Source organism: Molothrus ater, chromosome 5 (genome assembly GCF_012460135.2).
Source record: "Molothrus ater isolate BHLD 08-10-18 breed brown headed cowbird chromosome 5, BPBGC_Mater_1.1, whole genome shotgun sequence".
NCBI classification, from domain to species: domain Eukaryota; kingdom Metazoa; phylum Chordata; class Aves; order Passeriformes; family Icteridae; genus Molothrus; species Molothrus ater.
In genome coordinates, this window is record NC_050482.2 from 55,894,456 (window position 1) to 55,904,984 (window position 10,529).

At 49.6% G+C, this 10,529-nt stretch overlaps 1 protein-coding gene across 2 annotated transcripts in view; it reads right to left on the reverse strand.

Annotated features, from left to right (window-relative positions):
* PARVB (parvin beta) overlaps positions 1–9,754 on the reverse strand; it is a 54,817-nt gene extending 45,063 nt beyond the window's left edge. Inside the window, exon 1 of one of the 2 annotated variants that reach the window (XM_036404983.2) lies at positions 9,515–9,754. In XM_036404983.2, coding sequence (XP_036260876.1) covers positions 9,515–9,629 — 115 coding nt within the window. In that variant the 5' untranslated portion in view covers positions 9,630–9,754. Of the gene's footprint in view, positions 1–9,251; positions 9,393–9,514 lie in introns of those variants that run through there. The other variant, XM_036404985.2, reaches the window with a different exon arrangement.
* Between the last annotated feature and the right edge of the window lie 775 nt (positions 9,755–10,529).

Below are 10,529 nucleotides of genomic sequence, written 5' to 3' on the forward strand. Positions count from 1 at the left end.
GATGGCGTGAGGTTATGCAGGGAGAAAATTAAGGGGGTTAAGGCCCAACTAGAACTTAATCTGGTAAAGGACAATAAAAAATGTTTCTACAAATGCATCTGCAGCAAAAGGAGTGCTAAGGAAAATCCCACCTTTTACTGCATGCATGGGGACACATAATGAAAAAGGCTGAGGAAAAGGCAGAGGTACAAATGCCTTCTCTGCCTCACTCTTTAACAATCGGACTGGTTCTTCTCCTTGTACCCAGCCCCTGAGCTGGAAGACAGGGCCAGGGAGCAGATCAAATCCTGGAATCAGTTTTGGGCCCCTCATGGTAGAAAAGACACTGAACGTGTCCAGAGAAGGGAAAGGAGCTGGGGAAGGGTCTCAAGCACCAGGAGCAGTTGAGTGGGGGGCCCAGCCTGAAGAAAAGGAGGCTCAGGGGGGACCTTCTGGCTCTACACAATTTCCTGACAGGAGGGTGCAGCTGGGGGGGATCAGGCTCTGCTCCCAGGGAACAAATGATGAAGCAAAGAGGAAATGGCCTTAGGTTGTGCCAGAGGAGGTTCAGGTTGCATATGAGGAAAAATGTCTTCACTGAAAGGGCTGTCAAGTACTGAAACAGGCTCCCTAGGAAGTGTTGGGGTCATCATTGCTAGAGGTACCTACAAGATTTGTAGGCGCCTGGGGACATGATTTAGGGATGGACTTGGCAGTGCTGTGGGAACAATTGGACTTGATGATCTTATGCAACTTAACTCCAGAATTCGAAGTAGAGCATCAAGATTCCTTTCAGACCAAATTCTGCAGAGTTACCATGCCTACTTTTCCAGTGGAACCAATTCACTGTAACAATACTGGGAGCAATACATGGGGAAGAAGGCAAACAGGAATCCTGAGGTACAATTTCATAACCCTGCTCCTGTGGGAGAATGTTAAGTGGGAAGGGCTAGTGGTTACTTTTTCCAATCATTTTTGAAGAAAATCCTGTCAGTTTTGCAAAGCCTCCAGATCCATCTGCTGGACTAGGCAAGCCAGAGAGCAAACAACACTATTCTATTTTAAAATGGCAGAAGCGTCTACATCTGTTTAATGGCACCAATCCATGCATCTGCCAAACAGACCTAGTGGAACAACACTTTCTGAGGATTACACATTCTTCTATTTAAAGACACTAAAAGAGACACGATACCATGCCTCTATACAGACATCTCCTCATCCAGCTCTGTCTCCTTCCTTACTCCAAATAAACTGTGTATGCAACCTTCCCACAGCTAATTAAAAATTAGCAGTAAAGCCATATGGCAGCTATAATGGAAAATACACTATTTTTTTTCCAGTGGATTTCATTATTATTCAACCACACAATGAAAGAAGTGCTAAAGAAGGAACTGGGATTCCAGGAGCCAGAACAGTTTGCTTGTTTTATAACCAACATGCAGCATACATTGAAAAGAGTTTTTATAAAAGTCTGTATCTGATTGCCAGACAGGGGATTATAAAGAAACCTTTTTTGACCTGGAGAAACAATCATTGAGAGGCAGAACTGAATTTCCTTTCCTCACCACCAGAAAAGCCAAAATGAGATTCTCATCCCATGGCCTTCCCTCTCAGCCTAAGGCCTCTGGAGAGAGACGGGTCTGCAGAGAGTGCAAGGAAACAAATCAGTGTACAGGATTTATAATTAGGAGCCCCATTGTTCCTCCAGGAGGAAGTGACAGTGATTTAAGGGCCTGGAGCCTGCAGACCTGCTGCTCCCAGTACGTGCTGCCAGGTGTGCCTGTTCTCTCCACATCTGGTTTTCAGAGCAAGGCTTCACTGGGTTCAAATTACAGAAGGCTGACACCACATGTTGTCTATCATCCTGTTCCAGCCAAACTAGACATACACAACAGAAGTCACGAATTTCAGGTTGCAGCTTTCTACTCGGTCATCAGAAGAGTACCAATTAGGGAATCTGCACCTGAGCACAATATGCTTCACCCTGGAGAGATCACTTGGCCACTGGCCTATTAGCTGTACAACACTGAGGTTTCTGTTCCCCCTTTCCATCAGTGCTGTGCCCAGTCCCAAAAGTAAACAGGGTTTGCTTACACACAGCTGCTGGTTTAGACCCCCTGCCCACAGCCACCAAGCAGCCTGTCCTGAGCAGAGATCCAGCATCCAGGTTCAGGAACCCCTCCCGAAGGCAGCCAGGCTGAAGCCCTGGATAAGCAGTGCTGTCCTACTGGTCACACTCTCCTTCATTCCCTTCCACTTCCATCCTCCTCACAACAATTCACACCTCCCTCAGCAGGGCACAACTGCTGATGCAGCCTATGACACCAACCAGAGACAGGTATGCTACAGCCACCACAGAATCACAGAATACCCTGAGATGGAAGGGACCCATAAAGCATCAAAGTCTAACTCTGGCTCTGCACAGACCCCCCAACAATCCCCCTCTGTGTTTCAGAGCATTGTACAAACGCTTCTGGAGCTCTGGCAGCCTTGGAGCCGTGACCATTCCTGGGGAGCCTGTTCAGTGCCCCACCACCTTCTGGAGGAAGAAAATTTCCTAAACTCCAACCTCATCCTTCCCTGACACAGCTCCAGCTGTCCCCTGGGTCCTGTCCCTGGTCACACAGAGCAGAGATCAGGGCCTGCCCCTCTGCTGCCCCCAAAGAGGAACTGCAGCCCCTGGTGAGGTCTGCCCTCAGTCTCCTCCATTTGAAAAGACCCAGTGCCCTCAGCTGCTCCTCATGTGGCTTCCCCTCAAGGCCCTGCACCATATTAGCCTCCTCTGGATGCTTGTAGCCCTCCTCTGGACACAAGGCCTCTGCCAGGCAAAGCAAGGTCCAGTCCACACTATCCCTTGTGAGTGAGAGTGAACAACTCAGTTGGTTGGGCTGTGCCCTGAGCAGAAAAGCTGAGCTTCATCAGTGACAGCGCACACCCACAGCACATCTCACAGAGCAGGCAGTGGCTGTACAAGGGTGGGGATAAGCAACTACCAAGGTTGCCATGAAGAAGACCTCAAGGCTGGGCAGAGTAAGGCATGTGGATATTGTGAGAGCTGAGCAGAACAGAGCCCATGCCATCAGCCTCATCCTGACACTGGCACAGGTCAGATCATTCTCTGGAGCCACCTCCATGACCTTCAGGTAGTTGGGCTTCTCTAACAAAATACTTGGATCCTGTTAGTTCAAAGAATCTGGAAGTGTGCTGAAGTTACAATTGCTCTAATGATCAGAGGTCAGCACAAGGTCAGCCTCTGAGAAACATGGTCAATTTCCTTTCCTTCTTCCTTGCTGACCTCCAGATCTCCTGAAAGGGCTGAGAGGAGCAGGAGGGCTGAAAAAAAAAACAAGACTCCGGGACTGAGAAGGCACATACAGCCCCTCCAGCACTGCAGGAGTGACAAGGATCACAAATCAATGATGGTGCAGGTGAGGCAGAAAACTCCTCCTTGTGATACACACCAGTGTCTCTGTATGGTCACATTCCCCTTTGAGACGACATATCCCAGGAACCCTGACAGAGACAAGTTCAGGAATCTTCCAGGCTGATTTCTAGTGATTTCTAGTGCCCGAGAGATCTGTACACTTGACTGGCTGCATTTGAAAGCTGACAGCAATTTGGCATCCAAATCCCACGTGGGCAGCCCTAAAGTAGCAGCTCTGCTGGACTTCCACAGCTACAAACCTGAATCTCCTCAACTGTGACTGTGAAACTTGTGTGCACAAGGCACATACACCAAAGCTCCTTCCAGCTAAACAGCAAAGCTGTGGCTGCTGAAACACCAATTCCTGCAACCAGCAGACTCTGTGTTGCCCTTGGTTTGCCTCAGACCACATAAGCTTGGATCCCTTAGCAGCAAGTTGTTCTGACATGCTTTTGCAATGAAAAAAGCTTCTCAGCTAATCTCCCAAATCTCCTAACATCAAAGGACAATCCAAAGCTCAGAGCAGTGCATTGGAAAACTCCACCAGCTCCATCTGTTCTCAGATCCACTGGCTTGTAACAGCCCTTGAAGTACATAAAAAGGCATTCAGCACTGTCATGCATGACTATACTCTCTCTTCTGCACTGCCCTGTTGCCAATTAGCATATCAGTAGGATACATGTATATTAATGAAGTGATCTAAGTATCCCAACTCTTACCAACACAGCACACAATCAGTAGTTTAATGTATTTATGATCATGCACTGCAGAAGACAGCCTGATGTCCCTGCACAGATTCACCAGTGAGATCAGGAGTCCCCTCTTCACACAGACTTTTCGTGAGTTGCGACTTTGCAGCTCCCCCCATTCCCATCAAGTCCATGTGCAGCTCTGCAGTACATCAGTCTCACCCATAAACTTCCTTGGACACAGCCAGCTGCCTCCTTCTAAAAGTCTCTCTCTCCAGTGTCATAATTAATAAATTCTTTAGAAGAAATTAAAACAGGTATCATTGAACAAATGTTCTGAAATAAGGGTAGACTTTAGGGAGAAAAGGATTGGAATTCTGATTTGGAAACCTGGAAGTGTTGATAACCACCCTGCTAAGGTTTTACAATGAAGTTTAACAGTATTCTTACAATGAATCTTATTTTAAAGATTGCAATTCTGGAAATAAAATTACTTTTGAATGCCTGTTTTCCTCAAAGGAAGGCAAGGCTTTAACACTACTGAAGAGCTACAGAGCTATTTTGGGTGTCTTACTGCATCCTGTCTTGAAGAAAACTTGGAGCTGTAATTCCAAACTCACTTGTCTCACCAGGAGACTGTGCCTAAGGTGAACTGGGTGAACCATCCTAGCCTAAGTGCAGCTACAGGAGGAAAATGTGGGGGTTATGATACTGTTAAAAGCACAATTCTTGTGCATGTAAAGTTCATTTCAGTTGAGATATTAACACGACATATATTCCCAGTACAGCTTTTGCCAGATTAGAACAGAGAACCAAACCAGCACCACTCTACCAAGACTGCAGCCAGACCTGATCAGGCCTGAGCTCTACAGGAGAAACAGCAACTAGGCTACACAGATTCCAACTGGAAATTTAGGTCTTTCTAAATCAGTGGTAGAAAGGATAATAAATCAAGGTTGAAATATGAATCTATCTACGTGTGTTTGCACAGACTTTCTATATATACACACATATCTGGAACAGTGTGTAGCTTCAACATAACTACTACTACTGCAGAGAGGAACTGCAAATTCCTTTCTTAAAGAGCAAGTCCTTCTACTTAACCAGCACTCATCTCATCTTCTGTGGGGGTATTTCAGCAGCAGTAGCACATCACAATGCACAGACACAGTTCTCCAGCCAAGCATCCTCTCAGTCTGCAGCAAATGTACTCGTGTGAAGCAAGACAACAGAATTAGACCCCACTCCTTTTGTATTTGTCTCTCCATCTGCCTAAAAATTCACTGCCACATCCTGTGAGTTCAGAAAGTAAATTAAGAAGGGGGTGAGACACCATCAGGGCATCTCACCGTAACACCAAGACAGGGATCCCAAGAACAGCACTTCAGCCCCCCTTGAAATGCACAAAACTTTCTCTAGATTCAGTTCCTGTTGCAATAATCCTGCCCTCTGCAGTGCTATCCTCTCTTTCATTCCCCTCTCCTACTGATTTCATCAGGCACAAATGAATGGCACTTTTCCAGAAGAGATTCCTCAGCCCTGTGCCCACCCTCCATCATGTCACTGGGACACAGCACTAAGCAATTGATTCTGCTTTATTTCTCTCACTGAGTCCCCCATATTGGCTATACACACACACAGATACAATAACAGAAAGCTTATTCAGCCAAACACCTGCTGCCCAGATCTTCCATACAGCGTGTCATGAGGAAAAGAAAATCAAGCTTTGCAACAACAAGGCTGGGAGTGAAGCTTGCAGCAAAACCCCCTCCTTTATTTCAGTACAGCAGCATCACTCTGACAAACATGTAAGGGCAGATTTTTCAACTTCCTTTTGCAGATGAAGTTGAAATGTAGTACTACCTGAAACCTACAAAATCTGAAAAGAAGCTAAGGAATCATCTGGCTTAAAAACTATATCCTCTGTGGGCCTTGCCAGCACCCCAACATTTTTCTAAGGTACTTAAAGCAGATTTTGGAGCTCTTGAACAGGTGGCACATTTTGAAGGACTAAAATCACAGAATCATAGAATGGTCTGGGTTGCAAGGGACCTTAAAGCCCATCTCATACCTGCCACGGGCAGGGACACCTTCCACTAGCCCAGGCCATCCATCCAACCTGGTGTTGGACACTGCCAGGGATGGGGCAGCCACAGCTTCTCTGGGCACCCTGTGCCAGGGCCTCACCACCCTCAAGGTGAAAAATTTCTTCCTAATACCTAATGTAAATCTCAGATACACCAAGACAGAGACATGGAACAATAAACATCAGGCAAACATAGATATTTTCAGATTTCCATGTGGCCTAAACGGGGAACAGGGAGAGAAGTAAAAACCAAAGAGGAAGAGGTCGCAGAGCACTGGAACTGACACATCCCACTTTTCTAAGGATGTGCATCATGACTGATTGTAAGATTAGGAACACACATCTCCCTCCATGCTATCCCATGGCCTCTTCTGTCGTTTCTCTGGCCAAGTCCCTCCCCAGTGGGCTCTCCAGTACTATCATGGTATGGTTGAGTTCATCAGCTGGTTTTCCTACTGCAGAGCTCCTCCGACGTGTTCCTATACTCACCGGTGACCCATTTTGACGTAGCCTGCAGGCATTAATAATCAGCAAGACTTTTCTCCCTGGGACATTTTTACCCAAACTAGGGGTTAAAAATATTCCTGGGAAGGAAGAGGAAGGGAGGAGCCAAACAGACACTGAGATCACTCACCAGCCTTCCATAGGAAACCAGGGTAAAAACGGCTTCCCCACGAGCTGCTCTTTCTCTCAAGTCAAGGCTGCCTAAAAACTCTCCCCAAAAATGCATTGCAATAAGTTATGAAGTAATTAGCCAAAAAAAAAAAAAAATTTAAATTTAGATGCTCATTGTTAGCAGCTGCATATAATGGTTATTTACGACCTGTGATTAAAGAAACGAAAACCACAAATGAGAACTTTTTCAATATCATTACAAGGAGCTTTGAGCTGCATGGCTCAGAAGTTGTGCACAAAAATGAAAAGGATTGATATAAGTGCATTTTAGCTCTCACAAAGACCCCATTAAAGGTCACTGTATGAGCACAGCTGGGACAGTAACAGCTGCAATACATAGGCAGTGAAAGCAAGCAGAAGGTATAAAGAGCCCTCAGGCTGGAGCCTTTGGAGCTGATGGAGGCAGAGGAGGAAAGGATCATTTCAGGCTGTGGCAGCCTCAGCATTCTCATTTGCCGTGGACAGGATTTACTCTGGGAAGATCGTTCTGACCTCTGCTGGTCCTCTCAGGCAAACCCAGCAGAAACCTGGAGACAGGCCAGGAGTTCCCAAGGGCTGAACACATGGGGAAATGCTGAACACATCTGCTTCTACCAACTCTTTCAAGGAACACCACTCAGATGATCTTCCAGTTTACTTTGCTCCACACTCACATTAAAAAAAAAGAAAATTAGTTTCTAGCCCTGAAATTTGCTCTTGAGGCTGCCCAGGTCCTTCCACAAGGCATGTTGCAGCCTCTCTCTCCCTGCTGCAGACCCCCAGCTCATCACTCTTTACCCCTTGGCCCACTCCCATTGCACAGGCATGGCTGGGACAGCCATGCCTGTGCAATGGAGACAGCAGCTCTCCACTGGAGAGCTGCTCCACAAAGGGAAAAAAGCCATTTCCCTTCACAACAAAGGGACTGGGCCCCTGCAGCACCAGGGAATGTCACACCAGTGGCTCCTCTGGCTTGCAGACAGTGGCATTTCAGACTGGAAGGAATGCTCTCATGAAAAGCTGCCCCTTGTGTTGCAGCTTCCTCCCCATCACACCAACAGAAGCAGGGCTGGGAGGCTTTGGTGTGGTTCCCCACTAAGTACCAGGCACAATGACCAAAAGAGGCCCTTCCATTGCCACGAGGAGCTGTGGCCACACAAGTAGGTAAAACCACAGGCAAACTCAGCAAAACCAGTGGGTGGCCCCTGCTGTAAGTGGCCACCTCAAGAACATGGCCTAGTGAAGCTGAAGTGCCTAAGAAGGGAAACTGCCAACCTGTTTCAGCTTTGAAGCCACCTTTGACATGCACTTTTTTGAAGCACATGCTTGGCCTCCTTGCCAGAGACGAGTTTTTTCCACCATCTTCCTTTGGAAGCAAATGAGATCATCTCAGGAAGACACAACTGCTTGTGCTGCTGCTCCTCAGTAGAACCACATCAGGGAAACTTGATTAAAAATGGATAACAAAGGAAACACCAGTAAGCCACACCAAAACAGGCAGCAGAAGGAAAGGGAAGCAATTTCCTTGAACCAGGTTTCAAGGCCGAATATTGTGTTTTTCAAGATTAAAAAGCTGTCTTCTGAATGCTGCTGGCAATTCATAGACTCAGTACAGGCAAAACATGCTCCACAGTCAGCTGAAAGGAGGCTGAAACTTGAATTACATCCCTACCCTACACACAGCAGACATGAGGACAAAACCAAGGCCAGTTTTAACCAGCCATCAAATCACAGTTGTGTTAAGCCATAGGGTAAGGACACACTTATTTCCTGCTGGCAGATGCCGGGAGTCTGGGGATAACACAGTCTGTGCAGCTCCTCCACAAAAGCCAGCACTGGTGAGTCAGGGAAGCTGGGGAAAGCAGCAGACACCATCCCCAGAGGACAGGCACACTTTGAGCATTCAGGACTGGGCCAGCTTTATCAAGTTCAGCAATGAGACACCTCCCTTTTTCAACAGCAACAAGGCTGCTATCTGCACAGCCCTGACAAGGGCCTCACAGATGTGCCCATGCCCCAGGTCAGGGTGTGCAACAGGGGCTGAGCCCCCAGCGTAGGGGCTGGTCCATTGGGCTCGGGCTGGGGAGCTTCCGGGCTCTCTGCAGCGAAGGGAAGGCTCTTGCCTCCCTGCCTAGGTAGCACGGAGCAGTGACATCCCACACGGACACACTCGTACGGCCTGGGCTATGTATGCCCATGCGGAATCCTTCATAGTGAGGTAGGTGGGATGGGTGTGTCTCTGGGCACAGTGCCTACACCAACATAAAGCCTATGGATGAAGCAGACCTGGAATGAAACACGGGTGGACTTAACCATTCCCTCCGGGGTCCACAGCTTTCAGACCACAAGAAAACGACAGTCATAGTCTCGTTGGTGACCAGGATTTTATTTTATAGCACAAAATGGGTTCTGGGCTTACCTTCCCGCACACGCGGCATGAGCTGATGTCCCGCCCTCCTTCAGTCTCCCCCATCCCTGCCAGCCGCCCCCCACGCCCGTGCCCAGGCGCGTTGTGGCTCTCGGGGGCGGGCACGGCCCCTCCGCGGGGCCGCCGAACAAAGCGCGGCTCGGGGGCTCCGCCGCTGTTCCCGCGGAGGAGCGGGACGGGCCGGGACGGCGGAGCAGCCGCGAGTCACGCCGGCCCGAGCACGTTCCTTCCTTCCCCCGCGCCGGCGAACTCACCCTCCTTGGCTTTCTTCTTCCTGGCCAGGGTCCCGCCGAGCTTGCCCAGGAACGACTCCTCTTTCTTCATCCTGTGCGGCCGCAGCGTCGGGGAGCGGACGGGCGCGGCGGACATCGGCTCTGCCGGGGCTCGCCGGGGGAGCCCGCCCCGATCCCGCCCGGCGGCTGCGGGGCCCGCGGAGCCGAACCAAGTCCGGCAGCGGGGAATCAGTCGCCCGAGCGAACGGGACGAGCCCGCGGTGTGCGCTCGCAGCACTGGGGGCGGGCTGGGAGCTGCCGCGGCCACAGCGCCCTGCCACGGCCGGGAAGTCCGAGGGAGGCGGGGGCGGGACGAGCCTCGGACACCCCCGGGTGCCGGGGGCGGGCACCGAGCCCACCCGAGCATCACCTGCGGCCGGGCCCCTCTCCCGGAGCATCTGGCACGCCGGACCCACGCGGGTGCCAGGAAAAATGGGTAAAAAGCATTAGCGGCAAAACAACACCCCCGGTCCCACCACAGCCGGGCCAGAGTGGTGTTAGGCTTGAAAGCACACAAAGATCCTGTCTTAGGAACAGTTTTATATAGTACACATTCTGCAACAATTGGACACAACTGCAGGCGAACGCTCAGCATGTGCCATTTGTCAGGGCACCGTAATTCCTTGCTGGCTCTATTCAGGTGTGCCGCCTAATTTTGCAGCCATGCGCCCCTTCTGGCAGACCAGCCTGCTTTCTCCTCCTGTCATGTGGCCGGTCGGGTCTGACATCCCCTTTGTGGGAGGATCGAGGAGAAGGGGCCGTAGGCTCTGTGTTTGCTAAGCCACCACCTCTCAGGTGTCCCCGCACTGCTGCTGCCATCAGCACGGTGTGTCTGCAGAGAAACGCCCCAAACCAGACACTCGGTTGGGATCCCACAGGGAGAGTTTCTTATTCCTTATCATTTCACAGCAGCGTGATAAGGGGGTTGTGGAATACACGTTAAAAACAGGTCCTAAGGAGTTTCTAGTGCTAGGGTCTGGTCCTGTTTAAGCCCCTG